The sequence below is a fragment of the Tachypleus tridentatus genome, chromosome 11 (genome assembly GCF_004210375.1).
Source record: "Tachypleus tridentatus isolate NWPU-2018 chromosome 11, ASM421037v1, whole genome shotgun sequence".
In the NCBI taxonomy this organism is placed as follows: domain Eukaryota; kingdom Metazoa; phylum Arthropoda; class Merostomata; order Xiphosura; family Limulidae; genus Tachypleus; species Tachypleus tridentatus.
In genome coordinates this window covers 31,698,576-31,717,383 of record NC_134835.1, presented here as the reverse complement: position 1 = coordinate 31,717,383, position 18,808 = coordinate 31,698,576, and the positions used below count along the sequence as shown (strand labels likewise).

Here is an 18,808-nt window from a genome sequence, read left to right as displayed (position 1 = left end):
GTCTGTTGTTTGTCTGGATTTTTTGAAACCATTTTGTTCTTCTGGTAATTTTGTTGATGCCTCCAGGAATCTGGAGAGTCTGTTACTAATTATTCACTCCAGCATTTTACCTATACAACTGGTCAGGCTGATTGGTCGGTAGCTATTTGAGTTATTGGCTGGCTTTCATTCTTCATGGAACATTAATATATTTGCATACTTCCAAGAAACCGGAATATAATGATAGGTTAAAAATTGCTGCAAGATGTTCAAATAATTTCGGAGTGCCTTTCTTAAGAAGAATGGCTTGTATGCCATCTTCTTCTGGTGATTTACTTTAGGTGTTTGATATTGCTTCTATGAGTTATTTTGTTGAAATTGTGTTTGTGTTGTTGGTTTGATAGTTACTTAAGTCAACTGGGAAGAGTGATTTGAATAGATCACTGTTTGTTATAAAGTTATTTACTTTATTATAGAAGTATATGTTCATGTCTGGCTCGTTATTTGTTTTAAACGTGTTTTCAAGTTGTTTGAATATTTCGGCTTTTCCTTTATTTGTATATGCTGTGGTATTGTTGTGCTCTCGTGGCGGGTGTTTTCTTGTTGTTGTATCTCCATTTGTTAGTTTTTTTAGGTGTGTCCATAATTGTTTTGGATCTGTTTTTCATTAAGTTTGGAGCAGAAATCGTCCCATTTTTCTTGTAACAGTCTAGCGATACGGTTTGTTTGTTTTGAATTTCACGCAAAGCTACACGAGGGCTATCTGCGCTAGCCGTCCCTAATTTAGCAGCATAAGAGTAGAGGGAAGGCAACTGGTCATCACCACCCTCCGCCAACTCTTGGGCTACTCTTATTGAACATTCACTTATTATAACACTACTCCAAGTGCCATTAGATTGTAGTTTCTATAGGTTATCACAAGGCAAGTTATAAAACAGTAAACATTGCAAAACAAAGGTCGATAAGCTAAGTTTTCGCTTATCATAGTTTTGGATGGATAATAAAATCAAATAGACATGCATCACTATATAGGATTACACATCTTTTGAAACATTATCTTACCATTCGGTCTGCAATTAAGTTCTAATAGTGTATATGTCATTATAAGTCTTAGCACAGGTTTGTCCAGTATGATTATAATAACTGTAACAACTTAAAAACTTTATATATTTATGCCTCTCCCAATGGCTCAGCGTTAAGTCTGAGAGCTTACACTTCTAAAAACCGGGTTTAGATACCCATGGTGGGCACAGAGCAGATGGTTCATTGTGTAGCTTTGCGCTTTACAACAGAGAAATAAACAAGCACTATACGTTTAAGTATCTAATTAATATGTTAATTACTTATTTTGTTTGTTTTTTCACAAATAACCAAATTGAAGAATTAAAGAGAAATAGGTATATTTTCTTTACATTTCAAAACTATTTACTCAAACAGTTTTTAACTTTAGTTTTAATCTTCAGTGAATCATTTACTAAAATTGTAGTTTTTATTCAGCTGTAAATAGTTTGCGGATTGCGTAGAAGGCCAAACGTGGCTTGATGGTTAGCGTTCCTCACTGCATGGGATCTGAGGTTTCTGGTTCGTGTCCCATTTTCTCAAGAGAAAAATAAACAGTGCTCCGAACTTCGTGGCCGTTGGTGCGTTATAAGACTGACTGTCCAATCTCAGTATCTGATATGACAATAATAGTGCGAGAGTTGACGTTAGCTGCTTTTCAGTATTTGTTTACCCTCCAGTTTATTGCTTCAAAATTGGGAACAGATAGTGCACGTAGTTCTCGTGTAATTTTGTGTCAAATCCAATTAATAAATAATTATTCAGAAAATCTGGATAGCATAGACGCTAGCTTGAAGCGTAATAAACGGTCGTAACACTTAGATAAATACGTATATATATTTTAATGTGTAAAGCAAACACTGAATGTTACGAAAGGAGACACCAATACACTTCTTTTATGTCTTGCAATATATACTGAAAGGTGATTATGAAAATAATATAAGAAACCAAAGAAATCATGGCATGTAAAAGTGTAATTATGTTTACTTGTTGCTGTGAGAAACGATCATCGAAAACGTTTCATTGTAAAACATTATGATTTCTCAGGAAACTTGGAAAACAAGTTTTGAAACCGTTTTAGTTTTCACCTGATGATAAGACCAAAAAAATTAGGGCCCTGGACTCGCAACCTGCCAGTCCCGGGTTCGAATTCCCGTCGCCGAACTTGTTCGCCATTTAAGGTTCCACTCAAAGTCAGCCACCAGAGTTCGCTTCCCTTCTTCTTTGTGGGTATTTGGGTATGTTGAATTTTAAATACCCAGGAGGGTCAGGTGTACAAGACCTCTTCTCCATCCCTAACTGAAACAACAGAGTGTAAAAAAATATTTTTGACTAATTCAAATTACCCTAGCGGCAAAGCAGGAGAAACAGAGAAGAATGTGTGTTTTCTTATAGCAGAGCCACATCGGGCTATCTGCCGAGCCCACCGAGGGGGAATCGAATCCCTGATTTTAGCGTTGTAAATCCGTAGACATACCGCTGTACTAGCGGGGTGCAAACAGAGAAGAAAGAAAAAGGTTTATTAAATTGTAATCAATACTTTGAACTAATGTATTGCTCTTTAAAACAGGATCTTCTAGAATAAAGCTGTGATAATGTATCCAGTGTTTCACACCTGCACTTCACGTGAATTGGGCAACTTCTTAAAGCTCAATGACATATCATGTCATAAGTTTCGTGATACTCCAAACAAAAGAATTACAAGCTTCCCCAGCACAAAATCATCCATTCTACGTGATTTTTTTGTTTTTGTTTTTAAGGGAGCATCCCCCCCCCATATTGGTACATTCCATATTTAACCATAGTGCGTTGGGGGGGGGGGCATTCATAGATGTAAAGGAAATCGAGGTTAGGGAAAAAAACCTAAACCAACATGATGATGTAGCACTAGAGGGCTTGAAGAAACATTTAATTTTTTTTCTTGTGGTTCTAAGAACCATGTAAATAATGTGACTGCATTTTAAATGTTCAGTTAGTCATGGTGGTGTTTTTCGAAATGAAATTCAAGAAGCCTTTACGCTTCCTGTCAGTTTCAGCTGTAACGAACAGTCATCTTCCGAGGATATAGGCTTAGCATATTTTCCGTCACGTGGTTGTAATGGCGGACTTCCTGTCTAGGCGGTATTTTAATACACTTATTTTCAATGATGTCATCACTCACATTTTTTTTCCCCTGGTAATAGGAAAAACTGATAAGTCTCATAACAGATTTACACATATTTAATTGGCTAATTCGTGTATGCCTTACGACCAAAACAATACCATACTGAGTTGTTGTTATTTCTGATATGTTTAGTTTCCGTAGATATCGTGTAAAGAAATTTAATGTTCTGTGTTTAATTACTTACCATGTGCATTGTTTTGCCAGCACCTGTACTTAATGGTCTGACTGATATTTGTTTAAAGAGGATAAAATCAAAGACGTTTATGCAGTAGAAGAAACAGGAGAACGTGTAAGTTTTGTTACCAGATTATAGTCTATCATTTTAACGAGACATGTATTCTACATTAAGACAAAGTGACTGACATTGGGTAGCACTAATAATTTTGTCAGTGTGTTAGTTATGTTCAGGATTTTGCCGAAAGTCAGTATTTGAGATATAAGTTTCAGGTATCGCAAATAATTTTATTCGTTGGCTTATTGTTGGCTTCCCTATAGGAGTAGGAAGTGATACAGATAATAAATAGGAATTTCGTGATCATACAGTTTGAGGTCATTCTTTGTTTGTAGTCGACTGTGCTCAACAATTGTTAAAATGTTTCCTGAGGTCAAATTCTAATACGATTATTATTAATAACTGTCAGGCCCAGCATGGCCAAGTGGTTAAGGCACTCGACTCGTATTCTGAGGGTCGCGGGTTCGAATCTCCATCACACAAACATGCCCACACTTTCAGTCGTGGGGGCTATATAATATGACGGTCAATCTCACTATTCATTGGTAAAAGAGTAGTCCAAGAGTTGGCGGCGAGTGGTTCAAACAGTTCCTCACACTAACTAGTGACGTCATGAAAGCAGAGAGACCTATTTTATACACACCTAATAACGAGGTGTGCTATTACAGCAGGCATTCTCTTTACTGTAGCATCGTAAAGCACGTGATTAAATACACTGAACTTAATGAATAACCACGTTATAACGAAAGGAACATAAATGCAAGATACTTATATTATATTGAACCAGACATGCACGTTGATGACGTAGAAAGATTTATTTTGTGTGAAGACCAAAGCCACACAATGGGCTATCGACGTTTTGTTCACCTCAAGAAATCGAACCTCTGATGTTAACGCAGTAAATCCGTGTATTTACAATTAGCCCACCAGAGGACCGTAATCAAGGAAGACAACTAAACTACACGATCAGTGCTTAATTTCAAATTAATTTATTGAAATAACTTTTTATTGATAGCTCAGTATTATAATGCTACAAAATACTTTATTTATTTTGCGAACCGTAGTGTTTGTTCAAGCGGTCATACGTCCCGCGTTTACGGTGTCGGTTTCCCGCGCTGCGTTTGAAAAGCTGCGCAGCACGCAAATCTTAACATACACTTTTAAAATGATGAGGGAATAGTCACCAGTAACGTTGATGACAAATTTTATTTAACAAGTAGGATATTCTACACTAAACTGTTAGGAATTAACTACAATACCATTAACATTTCAAAATGTGACGTAACTTAAAGAATAAAATCGTAGATTTATTGTATGTTATCACTGCACAACAGGTTTTGTGAAACGTTTTGCTTCCTGAAAAGTTTTTGCTGATTGTGGCAGGTACCTGGTAGGTATGCACAAATATAGTTTTGGTTTTGCTTCATCACGTAGAAACTCTGAGAAATAGACAGTTAATTGTTTACTGGCAATAACGTATTTATTTGCGTTTATGTGTCTAATACGCTATTAAGTTCAATATAATTAAAAGTGTTTTGCTCCTGATTTTCGTTTGTATTCAATGACCGGTGCATCACGTTTCAGTGTCCAACAGTAGTCAGTAAACATTGACGGATTCCAGTTGCCCTGATATCGTTTTTCCATTGTAGCAATGTCCTGGTAAAACTGAAGATTTCGATGAAACGGTACGTGATGGGCAAATTTGGATGTGATTTTCGTGATCAGCAGCCAAAAATCTATAAGGAACACCCAACAGTGTTCAAGAAGTAAAACCTTTATTGTGCAGTGTTGTCGTTGAGTGGCTCTTAGCATGACCGAAATGCTCAACAATCACTTTCCCGGTGAGGAGGGGGGGGGGGAGTATATAAATAGCTCAGAGTTTTGATTCTGAGTGAAACCAAGAGTGCAACACAATTAACCTTCCGTGATGATGAGAAAACCCACTTGAAGAGAAAATTATACTTTAAAAACAGCTGGTATGGCTGGAGAAAGCACAAGTAGAGGAGCGAACAACGTTTCGACCTTCTTCGTCGTTCGCTCCTCTATTAGTGTTTTCTCTACCCATACCAGCCGTTTTTAAATATACAATTTACCTTTTTAAACTCCATAAAATAATTTAAATTGGTATCTTAAATTAAATTTTCCCCTCACTGTGGACAGGTACTTTTGCTAGTATTTAAATATAGCACTGTGTTTAGGCCTGGCACCAGGTTTTTTGTGGCCCAGGCGCAGTGATTTATAATGGAACCACTCAATTTCAGTTCAGTTTTATAAAAATTGTATAAATGGCTGTAAAGGGCTTATCAAAAATAACAATTATGTAGTACATAAAAATACGAATGTTGAAAGTTTTTGGGAGTTGTAGCACATTACAGCCCCTTTTTCCTCCTGCCCCGCCCCCCAGTGGCTCAGCGGTATTTCTGCGGACTTACGACGATAAAAAGCGGGTTTTGATACCCGTGGTGGGCAGCGTTTTAAGAAAGTACAGACTCTATCTGAACTACACACACAAACGAACTGAATATATACTTAATTTTTACTTGAAAAACGTTTTCTTATTTTCAAATTAACGCAAGTGACAAAACCATTACTGTATGGGTAATTCTACGTGTAAAAGGCTTAGGTATAACATTAATCTAATGCCGTGATGGTAAGGCGTATCTTAAACCTGATTAAAATGTCGCAGCTGCCGAAACGTCATCTGCTTATATAAGTTCTACAAAGCCGTACTTTGTGATAAAAAACGAACTTTTAGTTTCCAAACGTGAGTAACGTTCACGACTTCCTTCCTAATATCAACACTGTTTTTAAATAACAGTCATTATTTTTAATTTTGTGTCCTAAATGAATTCACAATTTTGAAAAATTTCCGAAAACCTCCTAATCAACAGCCCACGCTTTTGCTTCAAACGAAAACATATTTTTTGATATGTAGTAAAAAAAGTAAACAAAATCCATTAATTACAGTAAACTTACTCTTGACACATGTGATCCCAACAGTTAATTAATTTTATGGTACTCAAAATATTTTCTGGTTTTTCACACCATTGCTCAACATAATTTTGAAACACGCTTGATTCTACTAAATAAACCCAGGTGTAAATCTTTCATAGTCCTTACCCATTTTTATAAACCTATTGTTTTTGAATTTATTATAAAGCTACACGAGGGCTATCATGCTTCGTAAACTGTCCAAGTGAGTAAAAATGTGTATGTGTGTATTATACTTGAGAAACGTCAGCAGTAGACCTACATAAACTTAACAATATCATCATAACTACCTAAACTGAACGTGGTTAGGTTGCTCGACTCGTATTCCGATGGTTGCGGGTTCACATCCCCGTCACACCACACGTGCTCGTCCTTTTAGCCGTCGGGGCGTTTCTTATAGCAAAGCCACATTGGACTATCTGCTGAGCCCACCGAGGGGACTCGGAACCCCTGATTTTAACGTTGTACATCCATAGACTTACCGCTGTATTACCTGGGGGCCAGTCGGGGCGTTATAATATGATAGTCAATTCCACTTTCTAAAATAAAAAGTAGCCCAAACGTTGACAGTGGGTGGTGATGACTAGCTGTCTTCCCTTTAGTCTTACACTGCTAAATTAGGACGTCCAGCGCAGATAGCCCTCGTGTAGCTTTGCGCGAAATTTAAAACAAAACCAATCCCCTACATCGTAACGCGCATAGATACAGTTATTTTGCAGGATGTGTAGGCTTCTTTATTCCATAGTTGAAGCTATATTTGAACTAGTAAAAGACTTGGGCAGTGCATGTTATAGCGACATCAGTAACGATAAGCACTAGGATTTATGACCGTCTGTATTGTGAAGAATATGTGTATTTCTATAAGTGGTAAACAAAACACATATTGTAGTTAAAAGAGTACTTCTATTTCTTGAAATGTTGTCCCAGTTCTTCATCTCTTAAGGGTATTTAAAGTTGTTGAACTCTGATATTTAGTGTAATTTTCAAGATTTATCACATGCGTAGTTAGTGAATTATTTTAGTTTGTTTTGTTTGTTTTTGAATTTCGCGTAAAGCTACACGAGGGCTATCTGTGCTAGCCGTCCCTAATTAAGCAGTGTAAGACTAGAGAGAAGACAGCTAGTCATCACCACCCACCGCCAACTCTTGGGCTACTCTTTTACCAACGAATAGTGGGATTGAACGTCACTTATAACGCCACCCCCGGCTGAAAGGGCGAGCATGTTTGGTGCGACAAGTTACGAGTCGAGTGCCTTAACCATCTGGCCATGTCGGGTCGATTGTTGGTCAGTTTGATTGATTATGTTGCATACATTTTTCGAAGATTTGTAAAATTTATGTTATTTTACCTGTTTCTTGGAAATTTCCTGTGCTAAGTTTCGTTACGTTAGCGCTAATTGTAAAATCATACTGTGAAAGCGTTCTTTTTCGTAAAAATAGCTTATTGTGGAAAGTTTTCTTCATTTCATTAAGCTCTAATTGCATATGTTTTCACTTCTGTTGCTTTTCATGTTATAATAGGACTACTTTATAATGCTGGTTTGTAACTGGAAAAACAGGAAAGTTGTACCAGATGTGAACATCTGGACTGGAATTCTGGTCCACTGGAACTTTCTTTGGTTGTTGTTTGGTCAAAAAACCCGGTAGGGTCAGGTAAGTAGTGAAACTCTACCACTTTTTTTTAGTTGTTGTTTGATCAAAAGACCCAGGAGGATCGGGTAAACACCGGACCTATTTTCTTCTCTTTTGGCTTTGTTTGATTGCTTGTTTTTTTCAGATGAAGCCTACACAATTCTGCAATATTGTTTGGTCCAGTAGCTAGGAAATCTATTTTTACAGTATGCATCCATTTCATACGCACTAAGATTGTCTGTAGGTTGTTCCACAGGCCGTGTTCGTCAGGGTGAAACATAGAATTTATATGTTCTAATTTGTACATATTTCACTTTTTATCGATCGCCGTGAGCAAACAGTATTGCTCTCACAAAATTTTTCATAATTGCTGATAAAATATAGTGTACGTATTTTATTTTTACATAAACCTACTTTTAAAATAAAACCAGCACTATATCGATTTGTCCAGTGGTATAAGTGGGCGTAGAAATAACGAATCTACTAGATGTAGTGGACAAACCAATCTTTGTTTTACATCTGCATTTCACCTGAAGAATATTTTTAGTAACACTGAAGGATAAAAAGACAAATAAAATTTTGACATGTAATAAGTAATTTTTCAATTTCTGAAATTCCTTGACATTTTAAAATACATTTTGAAATGTATTCTTGTAGTTAAAAACTCGAACTTTTTAAGCTCTCAGGATGTAAATGGGTTATGTACAACATATGCATATTTTAATAAAACACGACTGGCTGTTGGTCTGATGAATAGTTAAGGAGGATTTGGCCTAAGTGGATACCAAAGGATACCGTCTGAGAGTTATGTAACCCTCATCCTTTGGGCAGAGAACAGTCCTCCTAACTGCTATGGTGGTTAGAATGCTCGACTTGCAGTCATTCGGTCGTGTTATCGAAACCCGCCGCTGAAAATGCTTATCCTTTCAGCCATGGGGTTGTTATAATGGCACGGTAAATCCCTGGCGTTGTTAAAAGTAGCTCAAGAGTTGGCGGTGGTTGGTATTGACTATCTGCCTTTCCTGTCATGTAACACATTAAAATTAGGGACGGCTATTAGCTTTTGAGTGACTTAGCAAAAAAAAAAAAAAACGTTCTACGAAACAACCAAGCACTACTGCTCTCGAGTTGAACCTTTGAACTTGTGTTATACACAAACTCAAGGTCCGTTCTTCGTAGCGGTTTTCCTTCCGGTGAGAAGTATTCACCCATGTAGATGGATGATTCATAAAAACTTATGACGCACGTGGAAAACTACACGAGATAGCAACGTGAGGCTACTAAAAATTTAATCTTACGTTGTTGGCTACAATATAGACTATTTCGTTTTGTTAGCATCATAATACATGTGATTATTATGTATTTAGCGTGCACGTATGTATATAAATAACATCGTTCTCACCTAGGAATGACCGTCTGTCTGTATTCCACAGTCATTGCTCCTCATTTATTCAACAATCATCTTTTAAATCAATTTCTGTAGCACATATTGGTGTATACAAGACATGTTGTTTTTATTTAAACACTCAACGTTTCGCTTCACAGCTTGTTAAGCTCTTATTGGAAAGGTCACTGAAACTGATGATACAAAGTGTTATAAAAATATCTCAGAACGGCTAGTATGGGTATTAACACATTTATTGGTAAGCAGAGAACAACGTTTCAGGTTAACCTGAAGATGACCTAGGAAGGTCAGCCATTCTAAGATACATTTATATTTCAAGTGAGTTTCTCATCATCAAGAAAGAGTTACAAAGTCGTTTTTCACGAGTATTAACTGTCTTTATCTTGTCTTGTTATTTCTTATCAAACTTTGACATAAGCCTAATTACCTATAGATATATATAGAAGTGCTTATACAACATAACTTGCACTGGCCTATACACACCTCTACAAGGCTCGAGCCAAAAGGAACCCGGAAGACATGAAAAAATTAATAAGAGTTGTTGACAGAGGGAATAAGTGTAAGAAGACCAATTACTTTTACCATCTCTGATAGGCCGGCTGACCATTTTTTTATATTAATCATAATTATTAGTTTTCCAACATGGATATATTTTTGAAACAGTAAGTCGTCATTAATTATAATTACTATGTTTTGTGTTCTATGTATAATCCTTATTTTAGTGGTCAGGGACCGGCATGGCCAGGTGGTTAAGGCATTTGACTCGTAATCTGAGGGTCGTGAGTCAGAATCTCCGTCATATCGAACATGCTCATCCTTTCAAACGTGGGGGCGTCATAATGTGACGGTCAATCCAACTATTCGTTGCTAAAAGAGTAGCCCATGAGTTGTTGGTTGGTGGTGATGACTAGCTGCCTTCCCTCTAGTCTTACACTGCTAAATTAGGGACCACTAGTGCAGATAGCCTTTGTTTAGCTTTGCACGAAATTCAAAAATCAAACAAAACAATTAGTGCTCAGTTCTCTTTAACCTTCTGGCTAAGATCAGTAACTACACACCAAAATGTTTACTTTTACTGTGTTAACATATGACACACACACGAGTGTGCGCAGCATGTTTACTTATTAATTGATAACAAACAATTGTAAAGCTTCTAATGTAAAAATATATAGGTTATTATTTTAATATTTTCTATGTATACACTTGTGTGTATGGATGTGTGTGTAAATATATTACTTTACCATTTTACCAAATAGTAATGACTGCTTCACGACCTGGCATGGCCAGGTGGTTAAGGCACTCTACTCATAAATCCAAGAGTCGTGGGTTCGAATCCCAATCACACCAAACATGCTTGCTCTTTCAGCCATGGGGGCATCATAATGTGACGGTCGGTCGCATTATTCATTGGTAAAAGAGTTGGCATGGGATGTGATGACTAGTTGCCTTCCCTCTACTCTTACACTGCAAAATTAGGGACGGCTAGTACAGATAGCTCTCATGTAGCTTTGCGCAAAATTCAAAACAAATCAAAACAATCATCTGCTTCACATCTGTCAGTGATGAAGTTACACATGAGTCTGGATTTTTTGTTTCTTGATTAACAATGTCTAAAATGCTTAATTATTCATGAGTTAGTGAATGTTTGAGTTTGATTTCATCAAGTATGATTCAGTGTAATCTGTGTTCAGATGAATGACACCGCCCTCTTAATTTCTTGAGATCTGGTTCAAAGAAATACGACATTAGGAATCAAGAATTAGTATCTCAGGAAGTAGAATATAAACTAGAAGACACAAACGTGAAACCAATAACGTTTTTTAAAGCATAATTAGTCTAAAATTATAAAATGCATTACACAAGTTATTTTGTCAAATCAACATAGAAAGCATTTTATTCTTTTACAGCATGAATAGTGAACATTTTCCTGACATGAATTTTAATTTCAAGATGTGATGATGTGTTATTATAAAATTACTTGTTTACTGTATTGTTACAGAGAAAAGTAAACTCGGTGAATTAAATTTTGGATGTATATCCATCAATCTTGCATACATTGTCATTAAATTTTTTTGACATTGTAGTTCAAGATTTATGCAAAGACACGCAGAGCCTGAAATTTAATGTAATTAAGAGGCTTTGGCATTTTTTCATAATTCAGATAAGACTGTATAACCACTGGTAGGATTCATAATTATAAGATATTAAAAGAGTGAATTCCTAGACTTTGTTGGTGTTGGAACTACATAAATTATGTCGAATATTCTTTCTCACATCCTTGTACGATATTAATTATATCTGAGATGGGACACCCATTTTCAATAGTTGTCTCATAACTCTAACCATGTTGAGGAATGTCGGTGTTTCTATTTTATTTTGTCTGTTTTATTATGGTATTCTCATTGCACTGTCTTCAAGTTGTAGAACCCCATTCTCAGGTCAGCTTTGGTCTTTCTTTGGGCTACTCTGCATCATACTATATTATGTTTTTATGAGATCAGTTTAAAAATTATCTTTTCAACAGATACTTTATCTGTAACTGTTCAGTTTTTGTAAAATTTTGTTCAAGATTTAAAATGAGTAAATTTAAGCAAATATTTATACATTTATTTTTGAAGTGAAAACTATTAATACACTCATTGAATAATTCCCTTTTCTTCACAGGAGAGTAATGGTTAGTGCACTTCAGCTTTTACTATTGGTTTTACCAACAGCCTTGACATTAAAAGATGGACCTAATGTCTGTACAAAAGAAGAATTGTATGTTTTAATTTTTTCAATGTTTATATTTTAATATTTGTGTATAAAGTATCATTATTTAAATAAGTGTATTTTTGGTTGGTTTTGCAGGTTAAAAATGGTATTGAAAGTACTGAAATAGATTTTAAATATTTGATGTTACAAGCATTAAAATTTTGATGTTAAAGATATAATCTTTTTGTATAATAATTAATAGCAGTTAAAATACAAAGATATACAGAATGCTTATAATAAAAAATAAATGTAAGAAACCAGAATAAAAAATATTCTAGTTTTGAAATGCTCCAAATAAGCATGTTAAAGATCTCTCTCAATTTTTATACAAGTATTTATTCTAGGAAGTAAGGTGATGGAACATATAGTATTTATTCTAGGAAGTAAGGTGATGGAACATATAGTATTTATTCTAGGAAGTAAGGTGATGGAACATATAGTATTTATTCTAGGAAGTAAGGTGATGGAACATATAGTATTTATTCTAGGAAGTAAGGTGATGGAACATATAGTATTTATTCTAGGAAGTAAGGTGATGGAACATATAGTATTTATTCTAGGAAGTAAGGTGATGGAACATATAGTATTTATTGTAGGAAGTAAGGTGATGGAACATATAGTATTTATTCTAGGAAGTAAGGTGATGGAACATATAGTATTTATTCTAGGAAGTAAGGTGATGGAACATATAGTATTTATTGTAGGAAGTAAGGTGATGGAACATATAGTATTTATTCTAGGAAGTAAGGTGATGGAACATATAGAACACAAAAGTCACCTCAGTAAGGAAGTAAGGTGATGGAACATATAGTATTTATTCTAGGAAGTAAGGTGATGGAACATATAGTATTTATTCTAGGAAGTAAGGTGATGGAACATATAGTATTTATTCTAGGAAGTAAGGTGATGGAACATATAGTATATTTATTCTAGGAAGTAAGGTGATGGAACATATAGTATTTATTGTAGGAAGTAAGGTGATGGAACATATAGTAGTTTTTTATTCTAGGAAGTAAGGTGATGGAACATATAGTATTTATTCTAGGAAGTAAGGTGATGGAACATATAGTATTTATTCTAGGAAGTAAGGTGATGGAACATATAGTATTTATTCTAGGAAGTAAGGTGATGGAACATATAGTATTTATTCTAGGAAGTAAGATGATGGAACATATAGTATTTATTCTAGGAAGTAAGGTGATGGAACATATAGTATTTATTCTAGGAAGTAAGGTGATGGAACATATAGTATTTATTCTAGAAAGTAAGATGATGGAACATATAGTATTTATTCTAGGAAGTAAGGTGATGGGACATATAGTATTTATTCTAGAAAGTAAGGTGATGGAACATATAGTATTTATTCTAGGAAGTAAGGTGATGGAACATATAGTACTTATTCTAGGAAGTAAGGTGATGGAACATATAGTATTTATTCTAGGAAGTAAGGTGATGGAACATATAGTATTTATTCTAGGAAGTAAGGTGATGGAACATATAGTATTTATTCTAGGAAGTAAGGTGATGGAACATATAGTATTTATTCTAGGAAGTAAGGTGATGGAACATATAGTATTTATTCTAGGAAGTAAGGTGATGGAACATATAGTATTTATTCTAGGAAGTAAGATGATGGAACATATAGTACTTATTCTAGGAAGTAAGATGATGGAACATATAGTACTAGAGCTTTGATATTTTTTTTAAGTGTTCAAAACTGATTGCTATAATATGATTTTTTTTATCAAATATCCTTTGTACAGTAAAGTCATACAATGCTGCCCTTGTAATTATTAGTTGGAAAGAATATTGCTTCTTGATTAACAGATATATGTTTGATTATTAAAGACCACTATACATTTTGATGCATAAACAAAACTGTAGCATTTATATTAGACTTTTTTGTTCTAAAATTGATTACAAAAATTTATTTGTAATATTGTGAATAAAAACTTATAATTTAGTGTGACACTGCTTTTTTAGGGTTACCAGTACTGTAAGAGTTTCATATAGTAGACCGTATCAAATCCGTACCTTCACTTGGTGTTTAGCTTTCCCTCCTCGCTGTTCCAGATATAGGTAAGTTGAGAGTTTGAGTAAAGTTAATGATATACAGACAATTATTGTTTATAACTCTTGTTTTCTTTTTTGAAATTCACATTATTTTATTTTCTTATCTCAATAGATTTTTAGAACAACAACACTAAAAACACTCTAACAGTTTTTCATCATCATCTCTCCAAAATACTTTACCAAATTGTGAAGACATTTTTTTTCATCAGTTTTGTATGCATTTTTGGTGTCATGTACATACAGTCATGAAAATTCTATTACAGTTTTACGATACAGTAACTCGCAATAAGCTCAGATAGAATCACATCTTTCGTATGCTAATACATGATATTTATTGTTTTTTTAACATTTTATTATAAAACAGGAGTATTAAAACAGCCATCAGTTTGCACTAGAAAGCTTGTCTTTCCTTACATCAGTTCCTCATCTTAGTACAAACTTATATTTTTATTGACAATAAGTCAAGAAACTTAAGTTTGTTTGTTTGTTTTTGTTGTTCACTACCCTAAAAATGTAAAACTTTCCTGTATTTATAGAGTGAAATTATAAATGACATCTCAGAAAGTTACAGTTGCTTAATTAATCAGCATTTGGCTATTTATTGAAATATTTTTACTGCATTCTCTTTGTATGTGTTGCAAAAATAGTTTGTGTGTCTTATAAGTTTAATTTATGAAATGATAAAAGTATAAATATCAAAGCATTATTATGTTCTCCCGCCATGTTTTTGTCTAGTACATTGAATGTTCTTAACCTGTCTGATTAAGATAGTCTTAACAGCAAACATTATTAAAACTTATGATCTGATAAAAATTAAATTACTCATAATAAAGCATCTTGTATAGTTACCCGAAGGTGAAAAATAAATCTATTTATTTGTTGTAAAATGAAGTGTGAATAAAAGTAATTCATAAAGATGTCAAGATAAAATTTGTTAGAACTATTCTGTCTCCCTCTTTGTCATATTAACCCTACATTGATGGAATAATTGTAATGTAAGAAGAAAAATAAATTTGAAATTATCTCTACAAAGTGAAGTTCAATTTATTAAAAATCTTAAATTAATTTTTAATTTTTTGATATTTTAATGTATTTTCATAGTGTTCTTGATTTTAAATAAAAAAATGGGAATGTTCTCAGTTGTGAAAAATGTTAAAAGATCAAATTTGGTATTTGTAGGAGGCACTTTAAAACCACATATACGTATTTATTTAAAACCAAAAATATCAAAAATAGAACAAAACATTAGGGTTAAAAGTTTAATCACGTTTCTAACACTGAGAACTTGGAGATGTATGAGAATCAAAAACATGTTAAAGGTAGAATTTAACTGAGAATCTTTAAGCCTAAAGATCAATTTAAGAAAGGTGTGAACGTGCTCTTGATTCAAGTGTTAAAATTGGTACGTATCCTCGTCAGAATACGTTTATATGTGTGTGTGTGTGTGAGTGTTGAAGTCTTAGCAAAAAGTAATATTGTAGATTGTGATACATCTTTGTATCAGGTATAACTGCCTATAATATTTTTATCTATCTCAAGATGACATTAGGTCATTACTAAATTGTGTGGGTTAATTATCACCTGTGAACCCATTTCACAAATTCTTTTGAAGAATGTCTGTGTGTGTGTGTGTGTGTGTGTTTAATTTAGTCTACTTTATTTTCCTTCTAGGGTTGGTTATACAAAAGGTTATAAATTAGACACAAAAGTGACCACAAAAACTGTGAATGTTTGTTGTAAAGGGTACATTCTCAGTGGAAATGAGGACAGATGCATTCGTAAGTGAAGAGTATTGTTTCTTTATTATTTAACATAAATAGTAGTAACCAAACCTAAATGTAGCTTTCATTGTCATTTATGTATTTTCTAGCATAGTCAGAAAAGACTTATAACACAAAAAGTTTATTTATCATAGACATCATGAGAGAGAGTAGTCACATCTGTATTGTAACTTTGAATTAAATATTAGATAACATCATAATTTGGTTCTTAACATTTGTCTAGTCCATGCAGTTTGTATCATCAAATATTACACTGATTTGTAAATTATGTTTAAAAAGTTAACACACAGGATCACCTACGACTGTAATGTTTTCAAATGAGACGTGAAAAGAGAACATTTGAATAGTTCACTATTCTTGTTCAGGAAAATAAAGTAGAAAAATAGTCAATTATTTGAAAGCGTTCGAGTTTTGGGTCTCGTTTAAAAACATTAGCCCTATTTATGATCGTAAATATTTTGGTTATCTTTTGATGGAGAATGGAAATAATTGATTAAGTAGAATAGATTATAAGATTTTATAAAGTGATGTATGATTTGATACAACTTAATTTGCCATTACCTATCTTTTAATGACAGCTTACTGTCGCAATTCCTGTATTCATGGAGTTTGTGTGGCACCTGATACATGTGATTGTCAACCTGGCTGGGGTGGTGTCACTTGCAATGTTTGTAAGTTTTTTAAAACTTCAGCAATAAATACTAATACTACTTTTTTGTAACTATTTTGTTTGACTGAAATTCAGTTTTTCTGTGATTTCACACGTAATGTAACTGAAGTACACTTTGTGAGTAACATTATGCTGTCCCTCGCTTAACCATATTTCCTTGATATGAAACTATATAACAGATTATCACTGAGCAGATCTTATTTGAACAATATATTCTGTCTGTGTTTTAAGTATTTTAACATAACAAAGTTGAATGTCTAAAGAAACTCTTGAAAACAACTTTTAAGCTTTCTTTTCCTCTTTGTTAGAAATATTTACAAACCACTTGTACTTACATTCAAGAGGTGAACAAGTGCTTAGGGAGGAAGAAATCTTTGTACATAATAAAAGTACCACTTGTACCACTTGGTACTCGAATATTTTGGTTGATTCTTTTTAATAATTATTTTTAACTTATGTTTTTAAATTGTTAATTTTGAGAATTAAAATATTTGCCATTCACTTTAACAGTACTAAAACAGACATAATTAGATTAGTTTTAAAACATTTATGCATTTTATATATGTAAAAACGGCTCGTTTGGGTTGAGAAATTTTTTTTTTTTTTTACATAGGGAATTTTCTCAACCCAAACAAGACATTTTTACATATATATTTCTCTACAAGTGGGTTTTCTTGACATCACTGATTTATGCATTTTGAATAATCATTAATATTGCTTTACAAAGCAAAATAGGAAGTTATTTTTTGGTGAGCTATTAAAATTTCAATCTAAGCATGATACATTGGTGAGCTACAGATATAAAGAAAGATATAAAAACTCGAATATGATTTATGAGGTATGTTGCGATTGTGTAAAAACATATTAAGATGAGTGGTTTTTGTTTCATTGGTATAATGTGAGATGTTTTTGTGTGTATTACTAGCATGTCCTGAAGGAAGATGGGGTCCTCTGTGTGAAAAGAACTGTGAGTGTCAAAATAAAGCAAAATGTGACCCCATGACCGGTGCATGCACGTGTAAGCCAGGTGTGTACTTGTTTTTATGGTACGACTACATTTAATGATATATTTATTGTGATATAATACACAAAGATAGAAACCGAGATTGAAACCTGACTTAGTGTTTTGCATAAAAACCTGTTAAAAATGTATGTTTTAATAACAATATTAACTGGAGAAGTTAAAGAAACTTAATTTTTAAATTTTATAAATGTTTCTAAGTTTACAGTAAAAAGAGTATAATTGGATAATTTAACATTTCAGCAAGAGATATCAATTGTTTTTCCTATTGATAATCACTCATTCATATGCAGAGTTGTATGTCTGATTATTGAGTAGGTATTGATTTCTGTAACGTGTATAGGTTGTGTCAGCAATGTCCTAGCACATCACAAAAGTATATTACATACCATTCTAAATTGTCATATAAACTTGTACCAGGACTTTTGTTTGAACTCTGTAACTTTATTGACTTTGTATCAGTAATAGTAATATATTCTAATAACACAGTGCAAATATGCTACTATAAACATCAATAACTTGATATTTCTTTCTGTAGTTTTGTGTTTTTATTCTATATTACAAATGCGTAAGAGCACACGGGTGGTCAGCAGTCTTTTTTTCTCTCCCTGTACAAACATGTATTCAAAGAAAAGCACATACAAAAATGCTGGAAACATCTTCCTATTAAATGAAAATAAGTTTCTAAAGTTTCTATAGAGTTGATACATGTGTTAAACATGATTAACTCTGTGTGTAAATTAGGATGGCAGGGTGCAAGCTGTTCTACTCCATGTTCTGAGGGTTTCTATGGCTATGAATGTACCCAGGCATGTAACTGTGAGAATGGGGGCTCATGCCATCATGTTTCTGGAGCATGTTCTTGTCTTCCTGGATTTACTGGATCACTGTAAGTAAGCAGTAGGTTTAAGTTTTGATTTTGCAGAATTTCCACTTTCACTAGTAGTGGCATCTTTTATTCTAATGTACCTGCTTGAGAAGATTTTGCATGGAATCTTATTATATTTTATCATGTAATAATACAGCCTGTTGTTCTAAAATGCAGTC

General features: G+C 33.7%; 1 protein-coding gene across 9 annotated transcripts in view; it reads left to right on the top strand.

Annotated features, from left to right (window-relative positions):
• The window catches only part of drpr (multiple EGF like domains draper), a 55,464-nt gene that overhangs the window by 8,335 nt on the left and 28,321 nt on the right, over positions 1-18,808 (top strand). For 4 of the 9 annotated variants that reach the window (XM_076466642.1, XM_076466643.1, XM_076466637.1 and 1 more), the window contains exons 2-7: positions 12,127-12,222; positions 14,200-14,295; positions 15,961-16,067; positions 16,649-16,741; positions 17,666-17,767; positions 18,506-18,650. In XM_076466642.1, the coding sequence (XP_076322757.1) occupies positions 12,134-12,222; positions 14,200-14,295; positions 15,961-16,067; positions 16,649-16,741; positions 17,666-17,767; positions 18,506-18,650 (632 nt within the window). In that variant the 5' untranslated portion in view covers positions 12,127-12,133. Of the gene's footprint in view, positions 1-3,318; positions 3,492-10,005; positions 10,125-12,126; positions 12,223-14,199; positions 14,296-15,960; positions 16,068-16,648; positions 16,742-17,665; positions 17,768-18,505; positions 18,651-18,808 lie in introns of those variants that run through there. The other 5 variants (XM_076466640.1, XM_076466641.1, XM_076466639.1 and 2 more) reach the window with 3 other exon arrangements.